The sequence below is a fragment of the Macaca thibetana genome, chromosome 19 (assembly GCF_024542745.1).
Source record: "Macaca thibetana thibetana isolate TM-01 chromosome 19, ASM2454274v1, whole genome shotgun sequence".
Taxonomy (NCBI): Eukaryota; Metazoa; Chordata; class Mammalia; order Primates; family Cercopithecidae; genus Macaca; species Macaca thibetana.
The window spans coordinates 45368053-45386458 of NC_065596.1; the positions used below are offsets into that span (position 1 = coordinate 45368053).

The following is an 18406-nucleotide window of genomic DNA, read 5'->3' on the forward strand; positions in this document are numbered from 1 at the left end:
AGTTTCACTCTGTTGCCCAGGCTGGAGTGCAGTGGTGTGATCTCAGCTCATTGCAACCTCTGCCTCCCAGGTTCAAGCGATTCTCTTGCCTCGGCCTCCCAAGTAGCTGGGATTTCAGGTGCCTGCCGCCACACCTGGCTAATTTTTGTATTTTTAGTAGAGATGGGAGTTTTGCCATGTTGGCCAGGGTCGTCTTGAACTCCTGACGTCAGGTGATCCACCTGCCTTGGCCTCCCAAAGTGTTGGGATTACAGGCGTGAGCCACGGCGCCCTGCCCTCTCTGTGGTGTTCTGAGCCCAGCTGCTGTCACTGTGGTGGATGATGATGATGACGTTCTTGGGAACACACCCTGTGTGTGGATCTGTGCTAAGCACATTTTCACACATAAGCCCCTAAGCCTCAGAACAATCCATTTTGCAGAGGAGGAAATGGAGACAGAGAGATTAAGCAACTAGCTTGAAGCAACAGAGCTAGAAAGTGGAGGAGCTAGGACTTAAATTTATGTCTGACACCCAAGTCCAGTCCACACCCGAATGCCCATTTATTGAGCACTTACTGGATACCAGGCATTATGCTAAAGTCTTAACATGTGTGAACCCGTTTCACCCTCCAGTAATCCTAGGAAGTGGGTGTTGTTACAGGGGAGGGAACTGAGGCCCAGAAAGGTTATATCACATGCCCAAGAAGTGGCAGAGCTGGGATATTTATATCCAGGTTAAAACTGCTTACCCATGGGGAAAAAAAAAGTTAATAAAAATATTCAGGCCAGGTACGGTGGCTCACACCTGTAATCCCAACACTTTGGGAGGCCAAGGCAGGAGGATTGCTTGAGCCCAGGAGTTTGAGAGCAGCCTGGGCAACAAAGTGAGACCCTGGTCTCTATAAAAACTTAAAAATTAGCTGGGCACAGTGGCATGCGCCTGTCGTCCCAGCAACATGGGAGGCTGAGGTAGGAGGATTACTTGAGCCCGGGAGGTTAAGGCTGCAGTGAGCTATGATCATGCCACTGCACTCCAGCCTGGGTGACACAGCAAGACTCCATCAAAAAAAAAAAAAAAAAAAATCAACATTGACATGATGCCTACATATGCCAACACTGTTCCAGCACTTTGTGTAAACTGCCTCCTTGAAAAAAATCACCCAAATCTAGGAAGTAGGTCCTATTATCAGCCCCATTTTACAGAAGAGGAAATTGAGGCAAAGAATGCTAAACAGCCCTCTTCGCTGATCTCCAAATCATTCTGCTTTTGGGCAAAAAATAATAATAATGTGGGCCAGTCATGGTGACTCACGCCTGTAATCCCAGCACTTTAAGAAGCCAAGGCAGGAGGATCACGTGAAGCCAGGAGTTCAAGACCAGCCTGCACAACATAGTGAGACCTCATTCTACAAAAACTTTTAAGATTAGCCAGGTATACAGCCAGGCACAGTGGCTCACGCCTGTAATCCCAGCACTTTGGGAGACCAAGCCAGGTGGATCACGAGGTCAAGAGATTGAAACCATCCTGGCCAACATGGTGAAACCCTGTCTCTACTAAAAATACAAAAATTAGCCAGGTGTGGTGGCGGGTGCCTGTGGTCCCAGTAACTCAGGAGGCTGAGGCAGGAGAATCACTTGAACCCTGGAGATGGAGGTTGCAGTGAGCCGACATCATGCCACTGCACTCCAACCTGGGGACAGAGTGAGATGCTGTCTCAAAAAAAAAAAAAAATTAGCCAGGTGTATGCACCTGTAGTCCTAGCTGCTTGGAAGGCTGAGGCAGGAGGATCGTTTGAGCCCAGGAGTTGGAGGCTGCTGAGGCTGATTGTGCCACAACACTCTAGCCTAGGTGACAAAGCAAGGCCCTGTCTCTTAAAAAATAATAATAATAACAATAATGTGGCAAGTGATACTGAAGGGGTTAAATGATGTGATGTAAGTGAAATAATAATAACTGCCTGTATTAGTTTCTTATTGCTATTGTAATGGATGACAGCAAACTGAGCAGCTTAAAACAATGCAAATTTAGTCTGTCATGGTTCTAAGGTCCAAATTCTAAAGTGGGTTAGTAGGGCTGCTTTCCTTTGAAAATCTTTAGGGGAAAATTCATTTCTTCCTTTCTTTCTCGTTTTTTTTTGTTTTTTTTGTTTTTTTTTGCCAGGATCTCACTCTGGCACCCAGGCTGCAGTGCAGTGGCATGGTCTGGGCTCACTGCAGCCTCGACCTCCTGAGCTCAACTGATTCTCCCACCTTAGCTTCCCAAGTAGCTGGGAATACAGGCATGTGCCACCACATTCAGCTCATTCTTTTTAATCTTTTGTAGAGAGGGAGTCTTGCTATGTTGCCCAGGCTAGTCTCAAACTCCTGGGCTCAAGCAATCCTCCTACTTCAGCCTCCCAATATATTCTGGGATTACAGGTGTGAGCCACCGCAGCCAGCCTACATTACCTTTTCTTACTCGGTCCCTCCTGCCTCCCTCTAAAAGGGATCCCAGTGATTACATTAGGCCCAGCCAGATAGTCTAGAGCAAACTTCTTGTCTCAGAATCCTCAATTTAATCCCACCTGCAAAGTCCTTTTTACCACGTAAGGGAACGAATTCACAGGTTGTAAGCATAAGGACATGGACATCTTTGGGGCCCATCACAGCCTGCCATGACACCGTGATCTGTGACAGCCTCGCACTGGGTCAGGCCCTTCACTGACTCCCAGTCACACACTCACTGACTCCTTATAGCAGCCCCATGATGAGAGAAGTGCCATCAGACCCATTTTACAGGTGAGAAAACTGAGGCTCAGAGAAAGGAAGTCAGTTTGCCCAAGTCACACCAAGACTAAGAGGCCAAAGAGGATTCAAACCGCGTCCATCTAACTCCAGATCTGGTTTTCTGGGCTGTGCTATTGTGTCCTGGGTGCTGTGCTGAAATGTGTTGTTTTGCCTGGACATGGTGGCTCACGCCTATAATCCTAGCACTTTGGGAAACCGAGGTGGGCAGATCACTTGAGGTCAGGAGTTCAAGATCAGCCTGGCCAACATGCAGAAACCCCTTCTCTACCAAAAATACAAAAAAAAATTAGCCGGGTGTGATCTCAGCTCCTTGGGAGGCTGAGGTAGGAGAATTGCTTGAACCCGGGAGGCAGAGGTTGCAGTGAGCCGAGATCGTGCCACTGCACTCCAGCGTGGGCGACGGAGCCAGACTTCGTCTCAAAAAAAAAGAAAGAAATGTGTTCTTCAGTATTTACTACGGTCTGTTCAGCTGTTGGACGGCCAGATGCTAGGTGTTGTGTTATTTCTGGGTGAGATTGTAGAGTTGTCAGGCGCTGCATGTGGTTTTGCGTTGTGTCATCTGCTGGCTGCCAACGTTGTTGCGTTGCTGCATAGTGTGGCCTTTGTTCTGCTGCCTTGATTGTACGTGTTGTGATGTCACATCGTGTGTTGGGTGCTGTCTGCTGGGTTGTTGTGTACTAGTGTGTGTTGTGTGGCAGGATTATGGAGCTGTATGCTGGCATGATGTGTTAGTGTGTGGTTACCGTGTCTTGGGATGTTTCCGGGCTGGTTGTTAGATCACCGAGTGTCCAGTGTTAGCATCTACTGTGATCCTATTTGCTGGGTGTTCTGTTGCCCTGTGTTGTTGTGTTCCGTGATGCCTGATGATTGCCTTGTGCTATGTTGCGTGTTGTGTGTTGTGTTGCCAAGAATAGCCGGTTCTGTGGTGGGTATTGTTGCTGTCGATGTGCTGCAGGAAGTTGTGGGTTCTGTGCTGTCTGTGGCATTGACACATGCTTTTGGGGTGTTGTTAAGCAGCATGTTGTGACCATGTGCCTGTGCTCTGCACCGCAAGACACGTTGCCATGCTTGAGTCGGATGTGCAAATTAATGGTGTTGCTGCATGAGGTCTGGTTGGCTGCACATCGCGTCTTCCTGATCCATTCCATTCCCCACCCTCAGGCGAGCCCTTTGACCCCACGTTTGTGCTGAGTCACTCAGTGTCCAACATTATCTGTTCCGTGCTCTTCGGCAGCCGCTTCGACTACGATGATGAGCGTCTGCTCACCGTTATCCGCCTTATCAATGACAACTTCCAAATCATGAGCAGCCCCTGGGGCGAGGTCAGCCAACTGAGTCCAGCAGGAATGGGGTGTGGGGTCCGCAGGACCTAGGAATGGAGAGGAAACAGTGGGCGGGGAAAGGGCTGCGAATGGCCCTCCCAGGGCCCGCCCCTCCCATCTGACCCCACCCAGAGTTACACGGCCACGCCCCCTCCCCTCCCATGAGCATTTATGGTCGCCATTCCCTCCTTCCCACTCCCCCTCAGCCCCAACCCCAACCCCGGCCTCTCCAGAACCTGGCTACCTTTGGAGACCCAGTCCCTGCCTACCTAATCCACACAGACTCCGTTCTCGCCTGAACACACTTCGTCCTCCTCCAAAACCCTCCCACTCTGGTCCGCAGTTGTACAACATCTTCCCGAGCCTCCTGGACTGGGTGCCCGGGCCGCACCAACGCATCTTCCAGAACTTCAAGCGCCTGAGAGACCTCATCGCCCACAGCGTCCACGACCACCAGGCCTCTCTAGACCCCAGATCTCCCCGGGACTTCATCCACTGCTTCCTCACCAAGATGGCAGAGGTAATCCCTACCTGGAAATCCCACCTCTAGTCTGACCTGAAATTCTCCTGCTGCCCCGGCCTCAAACCCACAGGGACCCCAGATGGGGCAGGGTTGGGGGACCTTTTTCCCTGGAGAAGCTGAAGCATCTGGCCCAGCTGGGCTGGAGCCAGGAGCCACTCACAGCCACAGCCAATTTACAGCTCATTAAGAAGTCATCAAAGGCTGTGGGGCAGGCACAGTTGCTCACGCTTATAATCCCAGCACTTTGGGAGGCCAAGACAGGAGGATTGCTTGAGTCCAGGAGTTCGAGACCAGACTGGGCATTATAGTAAGACCCAGTCTCTACAATACATACATACATACATAAACCATATTAAAAAAAAAAAAAAAGAAACAAGAAGTCATTCAAGCTCTATCCAAGAAGTTAATTGTAGGCCCTGCAGCTGAGATTTTCCCAGCCCTGCCCTGCTGCGTTCCCCAGCTCTCCTAGGGAAAGAAAGTTAAACCCAGCTGGGACTGAATGGGCCCCCAGCAGCAGTCCTACTGGTCTAGAGGGAAGGTGTCTCCATCCCTAGCTCACATCCCCACCTCTCTACCCCGACAGGAGAAGGAGGACCCACTGAGCCACTTCCACATGGATACCCTGCTGATGACCACACATAACCTGCTCTTTGGCGGCACCGAGACGGTGGGCACCACGCTGCGCCACGCCTTCCTGGCACTCATGAAGTACCCGAAAGTTCAAGGTGAGGCCCACCCACACAGCAGCGCGGAGGTGCCCATGTGTTCCAGCCTCACCCCAGAGCAGGGAGCCACAGCCCCACCTCTAGCCCCGCCTCCCAGGTCTGAGATAGCCTCCTGCTGACCCCAGGAGTCCACAGCCAAACCCACAAACCCACACGGAGGCCGATACCACCCACATGGCCCACGAGGTCCACGCAGCCTGCCCGAATCCTGACCCAGATCCCACCCGCTTAGTTGTTTTTGTTTTTGTTTTGGTTTTGGTTTTTGGAGACAGAGTCTTGCTTTGTCACCCAGGCTGGAGTGCAGTGGTGTGATCTCAGTCGGCTCACTGCAACCTCTGCCTCCCAAGTTCAAGGGATTCTCCTGCCTCAGCCTCCCAAGTAGCTGGGATTACAGGTGCACATCACCACATCCAGCTAATTTTTGTATTTTCAGTAGAGACAGGGTTTCACCAAGTTGGCCAGGCTGGTCTCGAACTCCTGGCCTCAAGTGATCCACTCGCCTCAGCCTCCCAAAGTGCTGGGATTACAGGCGTGAGCCATTGCACCCAGCTCTGCTTAGTTTTTTGTTTGTTTTTGAGAGAGTCACTCTGTCGCCCAGGCTGGAGTACAATGGTGCAATCACAGCTCACTGCAGCCCCTTGGGCTCAAGAGATCTTCCCACCTCAGCCTTATCAATAGCTGGGAGGACAGGTGTGCACCACCACACTCAATATACTCAGCTAACTTTTTATTTTTTGTACAGACAGGGTCTTGCTGTGTTGTCCTGGCGGGTCTCCAACTCCTGGGCTCAAGCAATCCTCTCACCTCAGCCTCCCAAAGTGCTGGGGTTACAGGTGTGAGCCACCACTCCCTCCTGCACCCGCTTAGTCTTGCTTTGTGCGGACTGTGTCCACCACTGCATAGATCCACCTTCGGCTTCAGAGCCCAGCTAACAGTCCTCCCAGAGCCCTGCCCCAGAGCCCCAGCCACAGGCCTGACGGGGAACCCAACCTCTCCCACACAGCCTGGCCCACACACACAGCTCTGTCTGCTACTCCAGCTCCTCAAGCCCCATCTCTGGGTGTATCCCCTGCTCTGCCCCAGATCTCCAGCCCTCCCTCACAGCTCACCCACTCCATGCACCATCCAGCCAGTAGGGTCCGGAAACTGCTCCTGAAATCCCATCAGGTCCTGGATTCCAGGCCTCCCTGAAAACCCGCCCACACAACTCAAGGCCCAGGCCCTTGCACAAGCCAAGCTTTGGCGCTCACTGACCCACTTCCTCCCAGGCCCTAGCTAATTCTTTTTTTTTTTTTTTAATTTATTTTTATTTTGTTTATTTATTTATTTATTTATTTTTTGAGACGGAGTCTTGCTCTGTCGCCCAGGCTGGAGTGCAGTGGTCGGATCTTGGCTCACTGCAAGCTCCGCCTTCCGGGTTTACACCATTCTCCTGCCTCAGCCTCCCAAGCAGCTGGGACTACAGGTGCCGCCACCTCGCGCGGCTAGTTTTTTTTGTATTTTTTAGTAGAGACGGGGTATCACCATGTTGCCCAGGATGGTCTCAAACTCCTAGGCTCAAACGATCCGTCCGCCTCGGCCTCCTAAGTGCTGGGATTACACATGTGAGTCACCGCGCCCGGCTAGCTCTAGCTAATTCTCACATGTGCCCCAGCAGTGGCGCCGTGCCATGGGAGACTTTGACTAGACCCCTCCCTACACACGCACACACCTCTTCCCAGCCTGGTTGCCCTGTCACGCCCACTGACACCCTCGACTCCGCTTCCCCCTCCGCCTCCAGCCCGCGTGCAGGAGGAGATCGACCTCGTGGTGGGACGCACGCGGTTGCCGACGCTGGAGGACCGCGCGGCCATGCCTTACACAGATGCTGTGATCCACGAGGTGCAGCGCTTTGCAGACATCATCCCCATGAACTTGCCGCACCGCGTCATTCGGGACACGGCTTTTCGCGGCTTCCTGATACCCAAGGTGCGCTAGGCCTGGCAAACCTAAGAGGAGGCATCGCAGGCTCTTACAACTCGCAAGGAGTATCCCAGGCACTAGCAATCAACATCCCAGGCCTTAGCAACTGGCATCCCAAGCCCTAGCTACAGACATCTCAGACCCTTAAATCCCGAAGCTCGGGCCTTTCCCAGGACCCCATCTCATATCATAGTGGACTAGACCCATGACAAATCTCCTTCCTAGAAACCCTCCCTGGAAGCCCTGGGGTCTGGAACTTCATCTTGAGGATCCCCTGTGCCTAAACGCTATTCTCAGGGCCCCCTCCTTTTTCCCAGAAACCCCATATCTGCTCCCACAAAGGGTGGGGGTTTCCCACATCCCGGCCAAAGTCCCCAATAACACAGCATATAGCACTGATCACTTGGAACTCTAGACACCCACACATTTTTCCTTGGCCCCTGATTGAGTCCTATACCCCACCCACCCACCCCTTATCAAGTCCCCGGGACACCCAGCCCGATAAAATGGAAACTAGTTTGGGAGCCTCCCAGCCCTCCTACACTGCTAACTCCACCTCCTCACCCACACAGGGCACCGATATCATCACCCTCCTTAACACCGTCCACTATGACCCCAGCCAGTTCCTGACGCCCCAGGAGTTCAACCCTGAGCATTTTTTGGATGCCAATCAGTCCTTCAAGAAGAGCCCAGCCTTTATGCCCTTCTCAGCTGGTGAGGGCAGGAAGCAGAGTCTTTCTGGCCCAATTTCTACCTACATTCCTCATCCTAATTCCACCTGCCAAATCCTCTCACTCCTTCCTTCCACCCATTCTCAGCTTTGGATGTACAGAGACATTCATTCCTCCTCTCAACTCTGCGCCTATAGGCAAGTAGTGACTAAAATCCTCGTGAAGCGAGGTGGGGAAGTTGATTAATAATTTAACTTGGGACTGGGCACGGTGGCTCACACCTGTAACCCCAGCACTTTGGGAGGCTGAGGTGGGCGGATCACCTGAGGTCAGGAGTTCGAGACCAGCCTGACCAATATGGTGAAACCCCATCTCTACTTAAAATACAAAAATTAGCCGGATGTGGTGACGGGATCCTGCAGTCCCAACTACTCAGGAGGCTGAGACAGGAAAATCGCTTAAACCCAGGAGGTGGAGGTTGCAGTAAGCCGAGACTGCACCATTGTACTCCAGCCTAGGTGACAGAGTGAGACTCTGTCTCAAAAAAAAAAAAAAAAAAAAAAGATAATAATTTAACAGCCAGGAGTGGTTGCTCACGCCTGTAATCCCAGCACTTTGGGAGATCTAGGCGGGCAGGTCACCTGAGGTCGGGAGTTCAAGATTAGCCTGACCAACATGATGAAACCCTGTCTCTACTAAAAATACAAAATTAGCCAGGAATGGTGGCACATGCCTGTAATCCCAGCTACTCTGGAGGCTGAGGCAGGAGGATCACTTGAACCCGGGAGGCGGAGGTTGCAGTGGGCCGCGATCACGCCATTGCACTCCAGCCTGGGCAACAAGAGCAAAACTCCATCTCAAAATATAAATAAATAATAATTATGATAATTATTATTTAACTTGGGCCAGGCGCATTGGCTCACACCTGTAATCCCAGCACTTCAGGAGGCTGAGGCAGGAGGATCGCCTGAGGCCAGGAATTCAAGACCAGCCTGGACAACATAGCAAGATCCTTTCTCTACTAAAATTTTAAAATTACCTGGGTATGGTGGCAGGCATCTATGGTCCCAGATACTTGGGAGGCTGAGGTGGGATTATCGCTTGAGCTCAGGAGGTTGAGGTTACACTGAGTATGATCACACCACTGTACTCTAGTCCGGGCAACAGAGTGAGATTCTTTCTCTAAAATGAAAAATACTGACTAGCCAAAAATAAAAAATATGTGAAATTTTTTTTTTTCTTTTTTTTTGAGACGGAGTCTCACGCTGTTGCCCAGGCTGGAGTGCAGTGGCGCGATCTCGGCTCACTGCAAGCTCCGCCTCCTGGGTTCACGCCATTCTCCTGCCTCAGCCTCCTGAGTAGCTAGGACTACAGGCGCCCGCCACCACGCCCGGCTAATTTTTTGTATTTTTAGTAGAGACGGGGTTTCACTGTGGTCTCGATCTCCTGGCCTTGTGATCCGCCCGCCTCGGCCTCCCAAAGTGCTGGGATTACAGGCTTGAGCCACCGCGCCCGGCCGAAATTTTTAAAAGAAAATAATAATAATAATTGAACTTGGGAGAGGTCATTGTCTACCTCTCCATTGGGTGGCGCAGTTGAGGTGGTTCTAGGGTGTTTTGTCTTGTTTTGTTTTGTTTTGTTTTGTTTTTGGCTTTCCTCATTACCCTGCTGAAAATACTTCCCTCTTTACTCAGTGGCAGGAAAAGAAAAAACAAAAAACTGGCGTAATAATAGGTAACTTACCATGTTGCCTACTGTGCATCAAGTGCTGGCTGTACAAGAGCCCAGCTAAGAGCTTATGTTTTCCTCTGGGAATGTGCAGCCCAGATTCCAGCAGGATTTGCATCCCATCTGTCACCCCCTAGCTGTGTTGCCTTGGGTATGTTACTTCACTTCTCTGTGCCTCAATGTCCACATCTATAAAATGGAGATATACTAAGGCCTGCCTCTTGGAGTTGTTAGAATTAATGGTGATCGAACGCTTAGAGTAGTGCATGGCCCATGGTAAGCTACTTATAACCTCACTGCTTTCCCTGTGTTTACCATTCACAGCAGCCTCATGAGGCACTATTACTATCCCTCCTTTTATTTTCATTTCTGACACAGGGTCTTGCTGTCATCCAGGCTGGAGGGCAGTGGCATGATCACGGCTCACTGCAGCCTTGATCTCCTGGGCTCAAGTGATCCTCTCGCCTCAGCCTCCCAAGCAGCTGGGACTGCACGCATTTGCCACCTTGCACATTTTTAAAAAAATACTTTTGTAGAGATGGGATCTTGCTGTGTTGCCCAGACTGCTCTCAAACTCCTGGGCTCAAGAGATCCTCTTCCCTTGCCCTCCGAAAGTGCTGGGATTACAGGCCTAAGCCAGCACACCCAGCCTTCATATCCCCATTTTAAATAACCAGAAAGTGTGGTTTGTCCAGGATCACAAAACTAGTAGTGACGGGGCCGGGATTCGAACCCAAGCAGCCCAGGTCATTCCACTCCACAGTTTAAAGCATCTTTCCCAGATCTACAGATAGGTGAGAATCTGTGACGTCCCCAGTGGTGGTCTTCCTTTCCTCTTATGTTTTCCTCTGGGAATGTGGGGTTGCAGCCTCTAACTTCATCTTATCTCACCGCCGCTCCCCACCCTGCCACCCCCACAGGGCGCCGTCTGTGCCTGGGCGAGTCGCTGGCGCGCATGGAGCTCTTTCTGTACCTCACCGCCATCCTGCAGAGCTTCTCGCTGCAGCCGCTGGGTGCGCCCGAGGACATCGACCTGACCCCGCTCAGCTCAGGTCTCGGCAATTTGCCGCGGCCTTTCCAGCTGTGCCTGTGCCCGCGCTAACACCCCAGCCCTTCCGGATTCGCCTGTGAGCAATGAGGCCCGCCCATGCGGGTTGCTCCTTCTTGGTCCACGGTCTGCCTTCGTCCCTCTGGCAGTCACGCTGTCTTCCCTGCACGCTGTGCCTGCCGCGTGCCCATCCCCCATCCCTCCAATCTGTACCCGGTCTGCAGGGCAGAGGCAGATGTGGGGAAGGGGCATGTCTTTTTGTATCCACAGAGCTTGTTCTATGGCACGCCCTTTTCTGGGCTTTTTGTATCATTTCTTAGTACATTTGTAATAGATTCAAACCAGTCTTGGCTGAATTAAAGGGAGGATGACAGTCATTTAGGATGGGAGAAGGGAGCTGGCTGCAGAGAGGGAGACACTGGCTAGTTCTGCCCTCACCTTTGGGGTGACTAGGGTGGGAGAAAATGTATACTGGAGACCGGCTTGAAGGTAAAGACTGTGAGGACCTGAAGTCAGAGAGGCGGAGAAACCAAGACAGAGAAAAAAGACAGCAGGGCCAGCCGAGGTGGCTCACACCTGTAATCCCAGCACTTTGGGAGGCCGAGGCGGGAGGATCACTTGAACCCAGGAGTTTGAGATCAGCCTGGGCAACAGAGTGAGACCTGATTCTATAAAACTTCAAAAAGTGGGGCAGGAGGATTGCTTGAGCCTGGGAGGTCGAGGCTGCAATGGGCTATCATTGTGCCACTGCATTGCCACCTGGGCGACGGGAGTGATACAGGAGTGAGAAGAAGAAGAAAAGGAGAATGAAGAGGAGGAAGAGGAGGAAGGAGGAGAGGAAGGAGGGGGAGGAGGGGAAGAGGAAGAAGAAGGAGATGAAGAAGAAGGAGGAGGAGGAAGAGGAGGGGGGGAGGAGGGGAAGAGGAAGAAGAAGGAGATGAAGAAGAAGGAGGAGGAGGAAGAGGAGGGGGAGGAGGAGGGGGAGGAGAAGAAATTTTTTTTGTATTTTTAGTAGAGACAGGGTTTCACTATGTTGGCCAGGCTGGTCTTGAACTCTTGGCCTCAGGTGATCCACCCGCCTCAGCTTCCCAAAGCACTGGGATTACAGGCATAAGCCACTGCACCCAGCTGATAATTTTTTTTAGAGGCAGTTTCACTATGTCTCCCAGACTGGTCTCAAACTCCTGGCCTCAAGTGATCCTCCAGCCTCAGCCTCCCAAAGTCTGGACAACCCGTGTACACCACCATGCCCTACTCAGACACTGCACTTCTAACTGCTGCCTTTTAATTCACAAGTCAGAGACCCAGAAAGAAAGAGGAAGACACCATTAAATACAGAGAAAAGCAGAGAAACACAGACACTAAGAAATAGGAGGCAGGGGGAATCGAGAGAGAGAGAGAATGGAAAGAAACAGAGAAATGACCAGAGAAAGACAGATGAGCAATGACAGTGGGAGTTCCGAGGATTGAGGCTCCTCTCCCTCAATCCCCGCCCCCCACCTTTTTTTTTTTTTTTTTTTTTTTTTTTGGACAGTCTTGCTCTGTTGCCCAGGCTGGAGTGCAGTGGCATGATGTAAGCTCACTGCAACCTCCACCTCCAGGGCTCAAATGATTCTCATGCCTCAGCCTCCCGAGTAGCTGGGATTATGGGCACGCACCACTATGCCTGGCTAATTTTTGTATTTTTAGTAGAGACGGGGTTTCACCATGTTGGCCAGACTTGTCTCGAATTACTGGCCTCAAGTGATCTGCCCATCTCAGCCTCCCAAAGTGCTGGGATTACATGCGTGAACCACTGCACTCGGCCCTCCCACCCTCTCACTGAAATTCTCTGAAATTCTCCCCTTTGGGGTGGGGATAGCTACCCCAGGCATGTACCCTCCCAACCTGAGACCCAACCTAATACCCTAACCCTAACATCCTGCTGGCAGTGGCTGTTCTCGCTGGGCAGGCGTCCCAAAGCACATCGAGCCAGATTCAGGCAGAGTGGAACTGGCCCCTCAGCCATCAGTGGAGGTGGCCTGGGAGGCCCTACCCTGAACGGGGTCTTCCCAAGGCGATGCAGAAGCTGGGACACGCTCTGCTGAGCATGGGGCTGGCTGGAGTGAGGCTTGTAAGTGGTCCCCACGTGGGGATTAAGATGTCAGGTTTTTAATCCCCATGCTGTTCCCATCACAGGCTGACCAGGGTCTGCCCCAGGGCCCAGCCAGAGACACAGAGGTTGGGGGAGAGGGGAGAGATGAAGAGACTCAGAGGTCCTGAGAAAGACAGGCAGAGAGAGATGATGGAGAAAAACACGTGGAGACCCTGAAAAGAGATGGAGAGGAAGAGGAAGAGACAGATAACGCAGGGATGGCAGAGAGATCCTGGAAAACAGAGACCGGGAGGAGAAAGAGAGCCACTGAGAAAAGGGGAAGACAGCGATGTCCAGAGAGAGGAAAGACAAAGATAAATAAAGAGAACAGAAATGAAGAGAGATAGAGAGACCTGAGAGAAAAAGAAAAAGACCTGAGAGAAAAAGAAAAAGAAAAAGAGAGAAACAAAGAAATCCAGTCTAATTACAAAGAGATAGAAATGTCAAGGCAGGAGGATCACTTGAGCCCAGGAGTTAGAGACCAGCCTGGGCAACATAATGAGACCTGGTCTCCACAAATATTTTAAAAATTAGGTAGGCATGGTGGCACGCACCTCTAGTCCCAGCTATTTGGGAGGCTCAGGTGGGAGGATCACTTGAGCCCAGGCGGTCGAGGCTGCAGTGAGCTGTGATGGTGCCACTGTACTCCAGCCTGAGTAACAGAACAAGACAGAGGGAAGGGGAGGGAAGAAGAAAGGGCAAAGAGGGGAGGGGAGGGAAGAAAGAGGCTGGGCACGGTGGCTCACGCCTGTGATCCTAGCACTTTAGGAGGCTGAGGCAGGAGGATTGCTTGAGACCGAGAGTTGAAGACCAACCTGGCCAACCTAACAAGACCCTGTCTCTAAAAAAAAAAAAAAAAAACAAAGAGAAGTAGGGAGGAAGAAAAATTGAACATTCTTTCAACAGATATGTACTAAGTGCCTACTGCTGTACTGAGCACTGTTTTAAGCGCTGGGATACAGAAGCGAACCAGACAAAATCCCTGCTCTAGAAGAGCTGACGTTGCGGAGGACAGCCCACCCGAGCAAAACAGAGGAAGAGTCAGGAGCTGGGGAGAGAGCCAGAGGCCATGATAAAGAGGATCCATTAAAGCCTGTCACAGAGGGTGGGGTAGGGCTGGGGGAGGATGTGGCTTAACCGTGCCCCGCCACACCCCCACTGTCCGTGGAGTCAGCAGCTCTGAGCAGGGGCCCTGCCCCACAACCCCTGTCAGTCACCAGGTTCCAGAAAGGCTGACAGGTAGGAAGACCCAGGACAGGGCAGGACAGAATATGGAGGTACAAGGGGGTCAACACGCAGAAAGGCACCCTGAAGAAATAAGGAGAGGCACAGAAGTGCCAGGATGAGATAAAGGGAAGCACAGACTGGGGGAGATACAGAGAGAGGAAGACACAGACATACTGAAAAGAGAGACAGAAAACAGACACAAACAGAGGGAGAGACTGAGAGAAAAGAGAGTGAGATGGGAAGAGACAGAAAGAGGAGAGAGCGATGAACACAGAAACACAGAGACTGAGAGTGAGGGAGGCTGGGTGCGCTGGTTCACGCCCATACTCCCAGCACTTTGGGAGACCAAGGCAGAAAGATTGCTTGAGCCCAGGAGTTGGAGACCAGCCCGGGCAACACAATGAGATCCTGTCTCCTCAAAAAACACAAAAATTGGCCGGACGCAGTGGTGTGCACCTGTGGTCCCAGCTACTCGGGAGTCTGAAGTGGGAGGATTGTTTGATCCCAAGAGGTTGAGGCTGCAGTGAGCCATGACTGTATCATGGACTCCAGCCTGGGGGACAGAAGCCAAACTGTGTATAAAAAAAAAAGAAAGAAAGATAAGAGAGAGAGCAAGTGAGACTGAGAGATGAAACAAAGACACACAGAGAGACCCTCCCAGAGACAATGCCAGTCCCAGGCTCTGTACAGACCCTCCACCATCTCCCTAGGTCTGGGCCCTGTGCCAGGCACTCGGAGGAAGGCTGGATCTGGCCAAGCAGGGACAGGCAGGAGGGTGGACCACATTCCTGAACAGTCTGTTTCAAATACAGCCCCAACCTCACCGCTCCCACCACCCCAGCCCTGGCCCATCCAGGCCTGAGTCTGCCCCCTCTAGCCTGTGCCCTAGGATAGGGGGTTGTGGGGGGGATAGATGAGAGAATGAGGGATAAGTTTGTCTGCCGTCATGGCCTGGCCTCAGACAGGGACTTGGGGGACTGGATACCAGGGGGTTCAGCAGCATGGGCACAGAACATTTGGGAGCATCTGGGAGCCAGTGCCTTGGGAACACAGATGGTAGATTCAGGGCAAGACAGAATATGGAGGTACAAGGGGGTCAACATGCAGAAAGACACCCTGAAGAAATAAGGAGAGGCACAGAAGTGCCAGGCTGATGGACACCCAGAAGCCAGGGAAATTGAAGGTGGATCTGGGGAACAAGCGTAGCACACAGGGTCCCAAGAACAATGGAAGTGACAAGGGCTCAGGTGTGAGCTCCTAGGAATCACAGGCACAGAGCGCAGGAGTGTCAGGGGTGGAAGTGACAAGGGCTCAGGTGTGAGCTCCTGGGAATCACAGGCACAGAGCGCAGGAGTGTCAGGGGTGGAAGTGACAAGGGCTCAGGTGTGAGCTCCTGGGAATCACAGGCACAGAGTGCAGGAGTGTCAGGGGTGGAAGTGACAAGGGCTCAGGTGTGAGTTCCTGGGAATCACAGGCACAGAGCGCAGGAGTGTCAGGGGTGGAAGTGACAAGGGCTCAGGTGTGAGCTCCTAGGAATCACAGGCACAGAGCGCAGGAGTGTCAGGGTGTCTTTAGAAGGCTATTTGAGCCGGGCGCAGTGGCTCACGCTTGTAATCCCGGCACTTTGGGAAGCTGAGGCAGGTGGATCACCTGAGGTCAGGAGTTTGAGATCTGCCTGGCCAACATGGTGAAACTCCGTCTCTACTAAAAATACAAAAATTAGCCGGGCCTGGTGGTGCATGTCTGCAATCCCAGCTACTCGGGGGGCTGAGGCAGGAGAATCTTGAACCTGGGAGGCAGATGTTGCAGTGAGCTGAGATGGCACCACTGCACTCCAGCCAGGGTGACAAGAGCTAAACTCTGTCTGAAAAAAAAAGAAGAAGGAGAAGAAGAAGTGTATTTGAGAGTCAGTGTGTATTTAGGAATCAGAGGTCCAGGGTACAGCATTCAGGGGGCCCAGAGGTGGCCCGGAGATTGAGGAATACACACCTGCAGGCCGAGTAAATTGGACTCAAAGGTGCTAGGGGCTCAGGAGGCTGCACCTGTTGGCCAGGTGTGTTGACATGAAAATGCTGGTGCACGAAAGTTGCTAAGTAGGGCAGGCTGAGGCAGGCACACAATGTACCCTAGAACATAAAGTGTTAAAAAAAAAAGAAAGAAAGAGAGAGAAAGAAAGAAGGAAAGAAGAAAGAAGAGAGAAAGAGAAAGAAAGAAAAAGAAAAGAAAGAAAGAAAAGAAAGAAAGAAAAGAAAGAAAGAGAGAGAAAGAAAGAAAGGAGAGAAAGAAAGAAAGAAGGAGAGAAAGAAAGAAAGAGAAAGAAAAGAAAGAAAGAAAAGCAAGCTGCCAGCCAGGGCACAGTTCCACTAGGGCTGGGGGCGGGGTGGAGACGTCGGGTTGGGGAATCCACCGAAGGAGCAACCGGGAGACACCCACTCCTCCCACATCGGGTGTCCACCCCTGCTCCACCCCTAAGACCCCTTGGAAATCAAATAGAGGTGAAGGGGTGCAGGCGTGGAGAACTGCAGGCATGAAGATAGCCGGTATCGCAGCGCTGCTGTTGTGGCTTCTGGTGCTGGCGCGGTGGGGGTAGGGTGGGTGCCGAGCTCGGATGCGGGGGTCCCTACCTCCCCGGCCCAGGCCACTCCCATTGCTGGGGAACTTGCAGCTGCAGTCCGGAGGCACGGACCACGCACTCCATTCCCTACAGGAATGGGGGAACGGAATTTTGGATCCGTGGAGGTGGGGCTGGGGACTAGAACTCCTCCTGAATGAAGACAGCTAAGGGCTTGTACTCTAAGACCCTGAGGAAGGACAGGAAGGATGAGTGCTCAGGACTCCTGAGTTCTAGGAAAGGAGACTAGGGAGTGGACAGCTTGGGGTCGGGACACTGGGTGGTAAGGAAGGAGCCCAGAGCAGGAAATCAGGTTGTGGGAAGAGGGGAGCAGAGGGTCTGTTCTCCTGGTTCAAGGTGGGGAGGCTGAGTACTGAGGGCGTAGGAGCCCGACTCTGAGGGTGCAGGAGGCTGGGAAGCTGGACTTCTAGGTCCCAAGGGAAGAAGGAAGTGGGGGCCTGGACTCCTGGATCTCAGGGAGGAAGGAGCTGCGGATCTGAACTCCTGGGCCTGAAGAATGAGGGCCCGAGACGAGGACTCCTGAGTCTGAAGGAAGAGAGAGCTGGGGGCGAGGGCTCCGATGAGAAACCCGATGGGCACCAGCTGAGCACCGGCTCCCTGTAGCTCTCCGGCCGCTGGGGCCCGGTGTTCACAGTGCAGCTGGGCCCGCGCCCTGCCGTGGTGCTGTGCGGCTACGCAGCGCTGCGGGACGCGTCAGTGCTGCAGGCGGATGCCTTCTCCGGCCGCGGGTCCATGGCAGTCTTCGAACGCTTCACACGCGGACACGGTGAGGCCCGGGCGCTGGCCGTGCCGGCCTGCACGCCTCAGGCTGGGCCCGTAAACGGTAGAGGCGGGCAAATGGGGGCGGGACCTAATAGAGACTCCAGCTAATGAGGTGCAAACGGCCGAGAGAGGGCGCGGCGGCGCTAAAGCGTAAGGTTCGAATCGAGGTTCATCCTGCAGCCAAGAGGAGAGAAGAGCCTAAGAGTCAAAGCCCGAGAGCCAGCCTAGGTCAGAGATCAAGCCCAGCAAACGCGGGGCCAATGTGTGGATAGGGCACTTAGAGGTCGGGTAAAGAAGCAAAGCGCAGGAAGTCGGCCGCAGGAGTCGGAGGCCCCGAAAGGGATGTAGCCAGTGACCTGGCGCTTCCTGGATGGGGCGTGGCCGACTCCCGGGCCCGCCTCCTTTCCTGTCCCTACCACAGGAATCTTGTTTTCTAACAGGCCGCGCCGGTGGACACTGCGCAATTTTGCAGTTGGAGCGCTGAAGGAGTTGGGGTTAGGTACACGGACCATCCAGGCGCATGTCCTGGAGGAGGCGGCTTGTCTGCTAGGCGAAATGCAAGCCACCATTGGTGCGGCCTGGCCGGGAGGGCAGAAGGGCCTGGTGTGGGAGTGGCCCTTGGACTGCCAAGATGGGGCCACGGGAAGGTATTTGGGTGGAAGGAAGCCAGTAAGCCCATGGGGCTGGCTGGGGGCAGGACCACGCATTATGACCACCGTCCTGTTCCAGGAGCCCCGTTTGACCCCATGCGACTTCTGGATAATGCTGTATCCAATGTTATCTGTTCTTGTCTTCGGGAACCGCTATGGCTACGGGGACCCGGAGTTCCTGAGGCTCCTGAACCTCTTCAGTGACAACTTCCGCATCATGAGCTCCAGATGGGGCGAGGTGAGAGGGCCGGCCAC

General features: G+C 52.9%; 2 protein-coding genes across 4 annotated transcripts in view; one reads left to right on the forward strand and one right to left on the reverse strand.

Moving 5' to 3' along the window:
- The window catches only part of LOC126942014 (cytochrome P450 2F5), a 21582-nt gene extending 10480 nt beyond the window's left edge, over positions 1 to 11102 (forward strand). The window contains exons 6-11 of one of the 2 annotated variants that reach the window (XM_050769044.1): positions 3929 to 4089; positions 4433 to 4609; positions 5196 to 5337; positions 7118 to 7305; positions 7872 to 8013; positions 10619 to 11102. In XM_050769044.1, coding sequence (XP_050625001.1) covers positions 3929 to 4089; positions 4433 to 4609; positions 5196 to 5337; positions 7118 to 7305; positions 7872 to 8013; positions 10619 to 10800 — 992 coding nt within the window. In that variant the 3' untranslated portion in view covers positions 10801 to 11102. Of the gene's footprint in view, positions 1 to 3928; positions 4090 to 4432; positions 4610 to 5195; positions 5338 to 7117; positions 7306 to 7871; positions 8479 to 10618 lie in introns of those variants that run through there. The other variant, XM_050769046.1, reaches the window with a different exon arrangement.
- LOC126942028 (cytochrome P450 2G1) overlaps positions 1 to 18406 on the reverse strand; it is an 88296-nt gene that overhangs the window by 63560 nt on the left and 6330 nt on the right. The gene's annotated exons all lie outside the window — the stretch shown is intronic.